The sequence below is a fragment of the Bombus affinis genome, chromosome 8 (assembly GCF_024516045.1).
Source record: "Bombus affinis isolate iyBomAffi1 chromosome 8, iyBomAffi1.2, whole genome shotgun sequence".
Taxonomy (NCBI): Eukaryota; Metazoa; Arthropoda; class Insecta; order Hymenoptera; family Apidae; genus Bombus; species Bombus affinis.
Genome location: NC_066351.1, coordinates 2,953,917 through 2,967,833, shown reverse-complemented (window position 1 = coordinate 2,967,833; position 13,917 = coordinate 2,953,917). Strand labels below are relative to the sequence as shown.

The 13,917-nt window shown below is 41.1% G+C and overlaps 1 protein-coding gene across 8 annotated transcripts; it reads left to right on the top strand.

The window, feature by feature from the left end:
- Window positions 1-440: 440 nt before the first annotated feature.
- LOC126919382 (uncharacterized) lies at window positions 441-13,894 on the top strand. Of its 8 annotated transcripts, none has more exons than XM_050728542.1 (13): window positions 441-645; window positions 1,830-1,941; window positions 2,022-2,489; window positions 2,973-3,085; window positions 3,190-3,608; window positions 3,745-4,040; window positions 4,317-4,382; window positions 6,505-6,712; window positions 6,857-7,108; window positions 7,830-8,032; window positions 8,301-8,392; window positions 9,192-9,384; window positions 9,784-13,894. In XM_050728542.1, the coding sequence occupies exons 4-13, from the start codon at window positions 3,014-3,016 to the stop codon at window positions 10,107-10,109; spliced, it is 2,127 nt and encodes a 708-aa protein (XP_050584499.1). In that variant the 5' UTR covers window positions 441-645; window positions 1,830-1,941; window positions 2,022-2,489; window positions 2,973-3,013; the 3' UTR covers window positions 10,110-13,894. The 8 variants fall into 8 exon arrangements, with proteins under 8 accessions (XP_050584499.1, XP_050584501.1, XP_050584502.1 ...); XM_050728544.1 differs by having other exon boundaries at window positions 2,001-2,489; XM_050728545.1 differs by having other exon boundaries at window positions 441-653.
- The last annotated feature ends 23 nt before the right edge of the window (window positions 13,895-13,917 follow it).

Genomic DNA, 13,917 nt, shown 5'->3' with positions numbered 1-13,917 from the left:
AAAAGGTTTTCTAGTCGACTCGAACTGACGATCTTTTCCCGTCTCTAGCCTTCCATCGCGTAACGATATTAATATCGATATTTGTAAAAGTTGTACATCCTTTGATCTCCCTGTTTCAAGAGTGGTTTGTTCCACGCGTTTGCTTGAAATGGGACGATCGTCGTTGTGTTGGACCTATTGGGTTAATATCTTTAAAAGTATAGATTTTTAGCCATCTAGAAATATAGATTCTTTCGATTGATTTGAATTGGTGCATTTAATACTGTTACTAGAGGAAAATATGAAGCAAAAATATAAACTGTACAGATAAGAATAGAGGTGAAATAAAAAATGAGAGAATGTAAAATGCAAATTGTTGAAAAGGTCGAATGAAAATGCACAACAAATGCGATTAAAGAAGAAAGGGGTAGATTAATACATGTTGCAATGGTAGGAAAAGATAATGTAGGAAGGGAAGAAGAGAAAGAAAAGAGCGAGTGGGGAGTTGGTGCAGATCGGGTGCGACGGTGCTGCTAGTTTAGCAGTTTTCACCCTCTGGAGTAAAAGCGCAAGCGCTAATGTCCTTTCCCGAAGCTCGGTACTACACGCCAGTAATCCGTGGAATGCCAAGGTAGAAGGAGCTATTTTTTCGAAGAGACGCAGCAGGTATTACTGTAAGCTTTTCTTGTTATTTTTGATTAGGCGAATTATAGACATATATATGTAATAAATAGACAACGTTATTATCTTATTTTGTTCGATCCATTAGGCGCAGGTTACCTCCTGCACACTCGATCCGCATCTCTTGCTTTCTTTGCACACTTTCTTTTGCACGCAGTATGTTGTTGTTGATTGTTTTCACGGTTAATTATTGGCCTGTTTGCTGTTGCAATTTTGTCCCAGTTACCATATCATTGGCTCCCTTTCCTCGTTCATACACGTACAATCGTGTATTGGTCGTGAGAAATGAGAAGTTGGTTTTCAATCCAATGTGTCTGGATTTTAGTTAAATTTCGTTAAGTTCTAAATTTCATAGATCTACGATGTGCGTAAGTTTGCATCCCGTATCGAGAGATACAATTCTGCGTGATCACATAAAACAGAGTGAACTATTCCAATGATCGAACGAACAAACGGACAAATTAAAGATAGGGATGCAAACGAACTCTGGATCGTGAATAAACTGTTCTATCTTTGTGCAGAAATTGCGAATATATGTATAGAGCTTAGAATGCAAGAACGATGGCGTTATAATAGGTATGCATATCTCGCTGGAAATCTAACAATTAAATTGCAACCGATGATACATATTTCCTCTCTCGGTTGTCTCAAATCATCGATAATCGTCGACCCATGTAATTTTCTTGGTCTTTATCGCTGACAAACACTCTCAGACCCTCCCTCTCCCTCTCTCTCTCTCTCTCTCTCTCTCTCTCTCTCTCTCTCTCTCTCTCTCTCTCTCATTGTCTCCCCCCCCTTCCTTGATTATAAAAGTAAGAGTCAGCGATCATTCTAGCAGCTCGATATCGATTTGGTCAATGATCGATAAAACAACAAACAGATTTAGTTTCGTTATCGATCCGAAAACATTATCTATCTGGTTGGATATGTAGGCCTAAGCTAGCTAGGTTGTGAAAGAGAAGTAAAGCCGTTGAATCAGATGACAATTAGCATCCAGTCGAAAAGGATGTTTTCATTCACAAAACGATTCGTTTCGCGCCATTTCTACGCGTACTTTTCTCATACGCTCGATGAATTTGATATTGCGTTGGTCGATCACGTGGCAGGATTTTCAAATACCGATGCTATTATGAGCGGGATTCGTTTGATCATATCGTTTCGCGTTACAGAGACGCAGCTCCGAATAGTTTAAGAATCGATGGTCGATCGAAGAAAGGAGATCGCCGTTGAAAGCAAGAACAGAGACGGAGATCGAACAGGATGAAGACGTGGAACGTTCAAGTAACGATTTCGTATGGACCAACCAGTTACATGGAACGATCGAAGCAAAACTCGCTTAGATCGGTTTAATGTTTTTGCAGATAATACAAATGTCGATTTCCGTATCGCATTCTTTTGAGGATCTGGGCTAGGAGAGAAAGCGAAATAAGATTTCGTGTCATAACGGTCGTAAACGTATCGCGATCCGTTTGACTTTCCTCTTCACCGATACTCGACTCGGTTTGTTGGGTGAATAGAATAGAAGAGAAAAGTAGGAAATAAAGGAAAAGGAAGCGCCGGGAAATAAGTATCGGAATAAGGCGGACGGGCGGAAGGACGGACGTATAATAGGAAAGAGGAGGTGATTAAGAGAAAGTACCGAGGGAGTGAAGAAGAAAACCGTTGGCGGAGAGGTGAGGAAAGTGGGCGGCATTGCCAAGATCAAATAAAAGAGCCTCGTGACGGAGGGGCTTCGTACGGCCCTGGCGCGACTGCGGCACTGCACCCCCACAGGGGGTTCTCTGCCAAATACACCGAATCCGCCTTCCACCCCGGAACATAGAAATCACGTGAGTATTGAAAATTGGCAAAATAACGCAAAGAAAGGAAAAGAGAAAATGTGTCTGATGTGTTTGATACGATAGGAGGATAGGAGTGCATGGATGGAATGAACGTGCGCGCGCGCGTGTGTGAGGAAGAGAGAGTGAAGGCGGAAAAGAAAGAGAAACTGTGAGAGCGATTATCAGTTGGCGTGGTGAATGTTTGATGAAAACAGGGATGTCTGGTGGATGGTCGCGGATCGAACCGTAAAAACGGTGGCAGCTCGAGGGGTAGCGATGGGACCGATTCGGCAACAGCCGAGTCACAACAGCAGTCGCAGTCGCAGTCGCAGTCGCAGCCGCAGTCGCAGTCACAATCGCAGTCGCAGTCGCAAACATCGCGTGTTTCTAATGCCAGCGCACATCGTCACAATGGAGCGGAGAATTCGCGCGAAACCGATTTGTTGTCTCACGCTGCCTCCGCGTTACGAAGACTGCACTTTAAATCCGCAGGCGGAAGTCGCAGTTGTCGCACCGTTCCAAAAGTGGTCGTTATGGGTTCGAGCACCGCTTCCGAAACAACAATCAACACTAGCACCGACAGCGCCAACACGATGCTCACCATGGTAAGGCTATCGAGGGTGTACGAGTTAACCGTGTTAACGCGTATGCGAATGCGCGCGTGCAAGAGGATGAGAAGTTCGAGCGAAAGACGAGTATTTATTCGTAGGTGACGACAACGGACGGAGAGCAACCGGACGACAGTTTCGATTTGATGGATATTCCATCGGAGATGTCACCACCGGCTACTACATCGTCGACCGGTGGTCAGTCACCGGAGCCGATTCTATCGGCTGTAGCTGTAATCTCCTCACCGTTACCAGTCCACGCTTCGACCTCTTCGCCGATCGAATATTCGACCCCGGACGAGAAGGGACTTAAAACTGGCGCGAATTTGAGATCAGAACTTCCAATCGATTGTTTGGATATTCGAACATCTAGTGTTTCGAATCTTCTCGATGAGACGGAGATTCCTTCGGTCGATGCAACGCCTATTATCATCCACGGTACCGTCAACGAGGTCGGTAAGGTTTCCATCTCCGGAAGAACCCCGCCTCTTCCAGATCTCCGAGCGACCGACTTTTTCAGGTTTCTATACCATTTTTTATCCATTCTCGTTTTTCTCATACCAGTTACGTCGCTCGACTTTACTCTTATTTTGCTTGTCCTTACACACACATATATATACACACACACACGTGCGCGCGGGAACACACACATACAGCACACCAGTAAGGGGTTCGATGGATGCTGGTCAACCAGACCCGGATGGTCTAAATCCGTTGCTAACCTTGCTTGTTGGAAGATCCCGTGGCGAAGATGGGAATCGAGAGAATCGAATAGTAAACAACATCGGTGAGAAGAAATACGGGGAGGGAAAACCGAATGTGAATGTTACGACGAACCCTCTGGACATATCGTTGATAGGAACTCGCACCGATCAAAGTAACAACGATCAGTCGTCCGATGGTCCTGGTAGAACAACCAGTGCCACGAGCAAACCTCGAGGAAAACCTGCCGGTAAGTCGAAACGATCAATTCGACGTTATTATTTAATTAGTATTTAACCGTTTCCCATATTTCTAATTAATCTCGTGTTTCGTTGATGTATTTAACGATAAATAGGTGGATTCGTTTATGTCGATCGTTGTAAAATGCGGAAAACATAAGAAACTGCTCGCGAGCAAACAAGTAGAAATAGAAAATAATCGAAAGACGAAAGAGCGAACGAAACATCTAGAGACAGGTTTTAAAGCTGTTCTCGTTAAGAATATCAATTGTGTTGTTTTCTTTCAGAATCGCATCCCCTCGTTTCAACCATTCATTCATGGGTCAGGCTCTTTTTCCCGTTTTGCGCAATAGGTATAAAGTTGATTATGACCGAGTTGTGCTTCGAGACTCTTTATTTTCGAAACTGAGAAATCACCGAACCGACTTTACGCATATACCATGTGCAAACTCGTTAAAAAACCGAGTATATAATTGATTTGTTCAAGTCGAAGTCGAGAGCGGCTTGAGCAGGACGATCATGGCACGATAGTCGCCGATCGTCAACGGTTGGTGGTGCCTCGGGTTCGCGCTGATCTTGTCCATCAAACGAATTTCACGGTTCCTTCGTTTCCGCCTCTTTTCCTATACCGTTATAGGATCCAAATATGAGCAGTACTAGTATTCTCATGTTTTTACTTTTGATTTAATTATATTTTATTCGCCACATCTCTTTGACATTTCTATTCTGTGTTTGCTTCCTAACTCTCATTTTCTGTTTCTCTCTCTTTCTGCTCCTTCTTCGTCTCCTCCTTTCCCCCCTCCTCTCTCCTCGATCAAAAATGATTGAAACGAGCATACATGTATGTATATTGTACATATTTCGTTCGTGTTCGACAAAAGTATTTCCGTGTATTCAACATTTCGTTTTGTAACGGTTGGTATCGCTTGGTCGCGGCACGCTTTCCATGACTAGATTTCATAAAGGTACAATTTAATTTCACGAGAATCAACGTTGATCGACGATAATTGATGTAAAAAGCGGAACGGAGTACTACGATGGCGGACGTTCGAGGGAATGTTTCGAGGAGAGAAGAATCGTCGCTCATTAACATCACACACAGTTTCATTGCATTGCTCTATATTTTTCGAAGCTTGAAAAGATGTAGTATGCTACGATATCCAAAAGCGCATGTATTGTCGACTTTGCCGGTTAGCTACTATAACTATAAATAGGTGATAACGCCTCGATCGCCATACTGCAAGTGTCGTCGAATTGCCGCCCTGGATCACGAAAATCTCCATTCGCATTTTCTTTTTAGTGTTCGATCTCTTTTATTTTTACCTCTGTCGAAATATCGTCTTCCTTCCGTTATAGTGCTCTCCATTTTAGTCTCGCGTTACTTTAACGTCGTCATTTCTTTCTTTTCTTTTCTGTTCACGTTTTCTCTCGTTTTCATGAATCGATATCTTCAACGCGCGCGCGCGCGCGCGCGTGTGTGTATGTGTAGTATTTCCGCCTATCAATCTGTCTATTCGTTTCTCCGTCCGTCTGTCCGTGTACCAGTCAATTCATAACGTCGGTGCCTAAAGATACACGAGTTTCCGAAATATCGACGACGAAACGAAGAGAAAAATGAACGCAGACAAAGACAAAAGAAATCGAGGAACAAATGTTGTATATATGCGTAGAATACGGCAGCATAGTCGTCGATAATTGGAAAGACATTCCTTGGTGTAGTTTTAAAAATCGTGTTACTATGTGTATGTGTAGATACACGCGATATTTAATGTTCCATCGCGAATTGTGGGCGGCAATTCTGCTTGAAAGACGCACGCGTATGTGTTTCACGCGTAAGCTTAACACCTTGAAAAAAGACTCTCCCGGCATCGCACGTTTCTTGGTCGCGAATAATCTGTTTACGCGTAACCACCGTAAAGATGTAGCGGTGAAAATCGAAGTAGACGAGAAAGTACTTAGATCCGATATGGAGGACCGACGAACGGAAACGGAAACAGAAAGGAAGGAAAGTAAAACAGGTGACGATGGTGATGGTGAAAATGAAGGTGAAAGTGAAAGAGGAGATGGAGGTGGAAGAAGAATATATAGAGGAGAAGGAGGAGGAGGAGATGGAAGAAAAGGCAGGAAGCGTGGAACGTTGAAAAAGGGCAAGATGAATTCCGTGTTCGTTCGTACGATCGGCTCCTCTCGGCCGGTGAATCGCGTATGAAAATGCAAAAACGAGAAAAGGGAAAGACGAGAACGAAGATGGGGGGCGCGGACAGAGTTGGGATGGGAATATGTACACAGCGTTGTGAATCAACTGCGAAAAGGCGATAAGAAAGAAAGGAAAGACAGGTGATGCAAAATGAAATGTAACAGACGAGGAAATGCTCGATATTCGGTGCTCGGAGATCTTTTTATAAGTACCAATGTAAACTGCAGTCAGGATCGAGGAACGAGGATAACGGATGTTTACTTTCTAATGCCGAAAAGGAGGCAACGCGAGTGGAAATAAGAGATCGACGCAAGCGGCAACAATCGTGGTGCAACAACCGTCGCTGTCATTGGACGGATCAGCCGGAGCTGCAACAATATTGCTGCACCCAGAGTTGGATGTTAGACGTCGAGAGGAAAATATGAGACAATTGTTGGATGTGGCCAATACCTTGACCTTGCAAGAAATACACGACTTTGAGATGAGGTTCGCTTATTATTCTTATTGGACGCTGTTACACGCGTGCATTATCATTTTACTCTATTATTCGTTAGACGTAAAACGTAACAATGGTTAGGTATTTTCGACAAGTATGAAACAACCGATCTTTCTCTTCGTGGAATGTTTCAGGTACGGTAGTCCGCACCACAGTCGGTCTCAGTCGGTTAAGACTCCCGGAAGCCGTTCATCGGGCAGACCAAACTACCTGTGTCTTCCACAGCAGAGATCAAGAGTCGCGAGCATGCCAAATACCGGCGTTGAGGAAGAATATTATAGACTTCGACATTTCAGTATAACTGGTAAAGGAGTTGTAAATCGAGGAGACTCGTTGAAAAGTCGGAGATCTCGATCAAACAATAGCGTCGCTTCGAGTAACTCGAGGTGAGATTCCCCTATTTCCAATCCCTCTGTTTTTTCGTTTCTCGACAGGAATAAGCCGGTTATTGCATTAAGCAACAAACTCAAGCGAAATGAGAAAAAATGAGAAAACGAGTGAACGGACCGACGACAATCGGAAGACAGAAGGAGAAGCAGTAGTAGTAGTAATAGTAGTAGTAGAAGTAGTAGTAGTTGTTGTTGCTGTTGTTGTTGTTGTTGTAGGAGGAGGGGAGAAACAAGAAGGAGAAGAAGAAGGTGAAAAAGGAAGAGGAAAAGAAGAAGATGAAGCAAAAGAAGAGGGCGAAGGGAAAGTGAAAAACGGCGACTTTATAATATAAAGTTCCACACGGCGATTCTACTCTAAATCGAACGCGTGAGTTTACGTGTAGCATTGAGCGTTTGAGCGACGTAGACGCACGTGTTGGACCTTAGAGTAGAATTTCAATGCTGCGCGCAAAGTGTATCGCACAAACACAAACACTTGCATCGCTTCCGATTGTCATCGATTTTTCTAAAATAGACTATTCCGAGCAAAAACGAAGTTGTCGTTAAACAAATACCGGACAGATGACATAATCGATATAAATTACAAGTTACGAATTTCTTTCTTTCCCTATATCACGTGTATGTAAATATCGATTATATACTTGTTTTTTCTCTGTTTTTTTCGCCCTTTTATCGGTTTCTACCATGGCGCGACTACCAACCTGATTTGGCGATGCAGCACGGAACATTTAACAGCTTCGTATCCTGGATCGGCAAGAAATTCTGCAGCGGGATCGTTGGCGAGTTCCCGCGAAAGCAGCGCGTCTCAGGGACCAACACCGTATCGCGTTCTAATGCTGGGAGCTCCAGCCGTAGGAAAAAGTTCGCTGGTTTCTCAGTTTATGACGTCGGAATATCTTCATGCGTACGATACATCGATTGGTAAGTACAAAATATTAATTATTAATTAATATTATTATATATTATAATATATAATATTATATTATAATATATATTAATTATCAGTATTGCTTTTACACTGTCCGGTTTGCCTCAAAGCTATTGCACGATATCAAGCCCGATTTGTTTCTTCTTTCTCTTCCTACCTTTTTTCCGTTCCTCTCTTTCCAATCTATCGTCTCTGACTTTTTGTTCCTTCTGTCCTCACGATGCCGTGATAAAACACTATGCTCCCGTCGTTTCTTTACAGACGATGAATCGGGAGAGAAAACCGTCAGCGTTCTTCTAGCTGGAGAAGAATCCGAACTGACTTTTATCGATCACTCTAGCACTGAGATGACGGTACGTTACGAATAACACGTGTATGCATGCCCATTGTATTGCTGTATTAACGTACGTAATCGAAAGTGAGGAAAATTTTTTATAGAATATACCCACGTTTGCTTATTATTAGATGAATTATCGGTTTACCACGCGTGAACGATATGTCGCCATTGAGCTATGAAATGTACGACATACGCAGATCGGGAATCAGAATCTGAATCGAGAATCTCGAGAATAGATGGAATAGATTAATAAAGGGAGAGAAAATGAAAGAATGTACGGGCAAGCGGGAACGTGAGAAGGAATAGGGTGCGCGGTCGAACGCACATATGTGGTTAGCAGTAAGCATGTAGTGTAAAACTCGGTGTGCCATCCTGAAGAGCGATTGACGATCATCGAGCCGTAACTATCGGTCAACCGTAAAACGGTCCAGCGATCGATCGAACCGTCTAACCGCGATATCTTATATATATATATATATATATATATATATACACATATATAATATTCAACAATATATATATGGCGAGTTGAAAATTATAATGGTGTACGTAAGTCGGTGCTATTTTTCATAAAGCGTTATTTGCGTCCATTACCGTGAAAGATTCGGTAAAAATTCTTATTAATGTTATGATAACGTAAGATCGGTCAGTAAAGAGTAGGGAATAATACTTTGAAAAATTGACAAAGCAGCGAAAGTACTGGAGTTAAAAACATATTCGACTTAGCGGTACCACGAATCGGTTCGACTCGACGACCAATACTATTGGATACGATATACTCGTTCCTGTCGACAACGAGTGATTTCTTTTTGCAGCCGGAAACCTGCATAACTACGTACGAACCACACGCTTACTGCGTCGTCTATTCAACGACCGATCGGGCTTCGGTACGCGTGGCGGAAGAAGTTTTGCAAACACTTTGGCGCAGCGACTACGTGTCGGCTCGAGCGGTGATCCTTGTTGGAAACAAAGTCGACCTCGTTCGCAGTCGATTAGTCTCGACCGAAGGTAAGAAGCCGTGTAACTTACTCGACCGTTTCGCGATAGGTCCTTTCATTGTTTCGTATCATTTAGCTACCTCGTTGATACCTAAGCTATCATTAGATCCCTCCGAAAATTCAAGTATGGGAGATCACCAAAAGATATACAGTACACGATACATACATACAGCATCGATTATCGTTGCCGAACACACAGACGCGGAATCGCCATACCAATATCCCTCCATTCCTCCCTTGATTTTTCTTTCTGTTCTATTCTATTCTATTCTATTCTATCCTATTCTATTCTGTTCTATCCTATCCTATCCTATTCTATTCTATTCTATCCATTTTATATATTCTATTCTATTCTATTTTATTCTATTTTCATCTTTTTGATGGATACAATTCTATTTCTATGTTGTAGAGGGGAAATCTATGGCTACATCTTACGACTGTAAATTTATCGAAACATCGGTCGGAATCAATCATAATGTCGACGAACTTCTCGTTGGCTTGCTTACGCAAATTCGACTGAAGCTCGAGAACCCTGAAAGAACAAGGGACCTATTTCGGAAGAGATCGCGAAAGAATCGTAGCAAATCACCTTTAGGATCTTGTTCTGAAAACAATTCACCGAAAAAATATCGCGGTAGTCGTACAAGTACCAGTTTAAAGGTACGAAATTTATTAGGTAAGGTATGGGCAAGAGATAGCAAGTCCAAGAGTTGTGAAAATTTACACGTTCTTTAATCGTTTGGACGAAGAAATGCGACACGACATTCTATTCCTACTCGATCAGAACGTCACTAAAGTTGCTTTCAATCTGCAATTTCTTCTTTTTTTACCTTTGTTTCTTCTCTTCTTATTTCTCTATCGTTCTCTTCTTTCTGGTAGTTGTTTTTATCCCTTTTGCCTTCGATAATTATATTATTATTTTTCGATCTTTATTCCATTTTTCTACATAACTTCTTGAGCTTCGATTGCTTTGGATTTCGCATCGCGGGGACCAGCATTTATCAGACCACTAGTCAATTCTCTCGTTGTTTCCTATTTTACTCTAATCGTATTGGTGTTGTAAGTTTTAATAGAATCGGTTTATTGGATAAAATACGGTCCATCTAAATACATACATGATCGAATAGCTTGAAAAGCGTTTATAAAGACGTTTTTGCGAAACTTTAACTACGTTTCGACAATGGAGTCACGAATAGATCGAAACCTCGAATATAGAATAATTCGAACGAATTCCTCTCTGAAACCAACTGTTCCAACCTCGAAATTATAAAAAGCCGAAAGCATTGTGTGTCACTTACATATTTCCAGCTCTTTATTTTAGCTTATTGTTCACCTCTTCTCTCGCTCTCAAACTCTTCCTCTTACATCGGTCTTTTTTTGTTGTGGTGCAATCAGTTTTATCGATCTCTTTACTCTTCGCATGTTTGATATACATATGTATACATTACTCCCGTTCTACGATCCAAACGCGAAGAAGTGAACCAATGTTCTTATGTTTTTCAAGCTCGCACCATCGATGCACAGCCATAATCGCATTAGGATTATTTTCTTCAAATTTCACTACATACCAGGAGTAAAAACACCATTTATATTATATATCTCTACATTAATATTAAATTGACAATATACATATATATGTATGTAAGCAGTTACTTCGTCTTTCGCAATTCCACAATTTTCCTACATTGGGTTTCGTCGTTACGTTAGTTGTCACGCAAATGTTGCTTGAATGGTTGATTAGTTGAACGCAATCGTGAACAAACAGTACAAAAGTTTGTCGCCTTACTTCGTTCGTCACTTAAATGATACAGAGAATAAGATAGAGAAGGAGCGAGGGGAAAAAATAAGAGCCGGAAGAAAAATGATAAGACTAAAAAATGGAAAAATAAAAGGTACGCGTGCCCATTTTTTATCTCGCAAAACAACGTTAAATTATGTTTCTTAATAATCTGTTACAATATATTATGAAAATTTATAGAATAACAAACGCGTTTTTTCTTGTTTGTTAATCGCGAAGCGAAAAAATTGTAACGAATCGAGCTGTATCGCTCGAGCAAACGGATTAGTTTCCGTTTAAGTACGTACGAAGAGAAAGAAGGATTTACTTAATAGAAAAGAGACAGGGAAACATAAAAAGGGGAAAAAAGACAAAATCACACATTTAGAGTACGATAAGTGCATAAATACAAGTTCACATGTGAGATTTTGTTCGTTTACGAGGTTTTACACATATGACGGATTTTTGGAAGACTGTCCGGTAAATCGTATTACTCTTTAAGTATACAACCAATTTTACCTTAGTCTGTACTGTTACCTTATAATAACCTCCCGTCCATCGACTAGAAAGAAATTTCTACGAGCCATGGCAATCGTTTAAATCGCCATTACTGCATGGAATCGTAACGAACGTATCGGACATTTCGAGTACACGAATGACCATAAATTAGTCGTTAAGAACCGCGCTACTTGTTTCCGCGAAAAGTTTCCATTACTTTTCGTGCCGAAACGAACTGTAATTGTACCGTGCTGTACCGTGCCGTACCATGCCGTGCATTGTACCAAATTTTAACTTTTAACCTTTCAAAGCGCATGTGCGAGACTGATTTTCATTCGATTTCGAATATCGAACGATACCGTTGACGAACGGGCGTTTCGTTTCCGTGAGAAAATTGTTTGCGAAATAAACTACATGTTCCGATAAGAACAAACGTCGTCGATGCGCGCATGCTCTTTTACTTGTACTTTTTTTCTCTTTTTCGAGAAAAGATCGTCCTCTGCTCTTCGTTAGGCCGTATTATCGACGAGAGCAGCGACGTTAAACGGCAAGGACATACAAAAGGAAATTGAGAATGAGAGGGCAAACTGTAATCGAAAGGACCAATTTGATAAGAAATAAGATGCGCAAAGAAAAATAAAAAGAAAACATTATGACTTTCATGAGTAGACTACGATGGAATGAGAATGGGGATGATGGGGAGCGTGCAAGCGAGAGAGAAAGAAAGAGAGAGAGAGCGAGAGAGAGAGAGAGAGAAAGAACGAGAGAGACAGAGAGAGAGAGAGAGAGAGAGAGAGAGAGAGGAGGGGTAGAAAATGAGGGATTTAAGGAGGGAAGAGTACGATGTTCGCTGATGATTATCCGTCCATCAATGTACACCTTGAAAAAGATATCCTTCGCAAACGACCATGCCGATTTTAATCAAGAGCTGATCGATGTTGACGAGCTTTGTTTGAAGGATCCACACGAACACCGTCTCTTGGAATGTGAGGTGGTGAATCGGTCGCACTGCCCTCTCGATGTGGAGAAAATCTCGAGGAAGACGCAAGCGGACAAATGATATATGTACAATGTACATATAATACGTCTCGATTTTGACGGACACAAACACGTGTCGCTTGTTGAATATGTACGTATGTATGTACGTATGTATGTATGTATGTATGTATGTATGTATGTATGTATGTATGTATGTATGCATGCATGTCTGCATGTATGTGTGTTTGTTGTGTGTGTGTGTGCGCGCGCACGAGCGCGTGTTGTGTGCATGCATTTGTGTATTTATGTATGTACGTATGTAGGTATGTATGTATGTATGTATGTACATATGCATCTATGTATGTATGTACGTATGCATATATGTATGTGTGTATATATGAATATACGAATGTACGTATGTACATATTTATGTGCGTATGTATGTATATACGTATGTGCGCATTTATGTATGTATGTGTGTACGTATGTATATACGAATGTGATATGTATGTATATGCGATCGAATGCACCGACGAATACCCACATTTTGCGGACCAGAGCCTACCGATTAGGCAATTTCTTCGATCGATGTTATATTATATCCTTGTACCTGTATGCGTAGTAAAGCCGCGCTGATTTTATTGTCTTTTCTTGTTATTAGCGTATCAAACAACGTTGTTAGTATATTAACCGTTGCTATCGATAATACGATTTTCTAGTGTATGGAAAATCGGGATACAACGAGAAATAGATTCAGATCGAATTTGCGATTCGACCCTGATCTTTACGCTACATGATGTCATGTCGGTGATAGCGATGACAATGACTATGACAACAGAAACGCTGACGACGATCGTTTCGATAATATATTACAAACATTTTTATTTCTATTTACATTTCTATGTCTGTACGTACGTCCAATATATCTGAAATAAGTTATCGTTTCATCCTTGTGTATGTATTTTAAAATCATCGAAATTGATTGTTTAGCGAATTATTATGCTGATGCGTTGATAATAATTCTCGTTTTTTCTTCATACATATGCATGTATATATAGGAACTACAAAATCTCTTGAAAGAAAATACTTCCTGAAGCATCGCCAATTTAAACATCCGATAAAAACCAAAGCCATTGTTTTCCAAAATTCTATTTCATCGTATACTAGTGATGAAATATTAATAATGTCCAAGAAAAAAAATGCGACACCTAGTTGATACGGAATGCATGTAAATCGATAAAATAAAGATATAGCATTTTCTCATTCATCTAATTCGTTTATTGCGAGTTG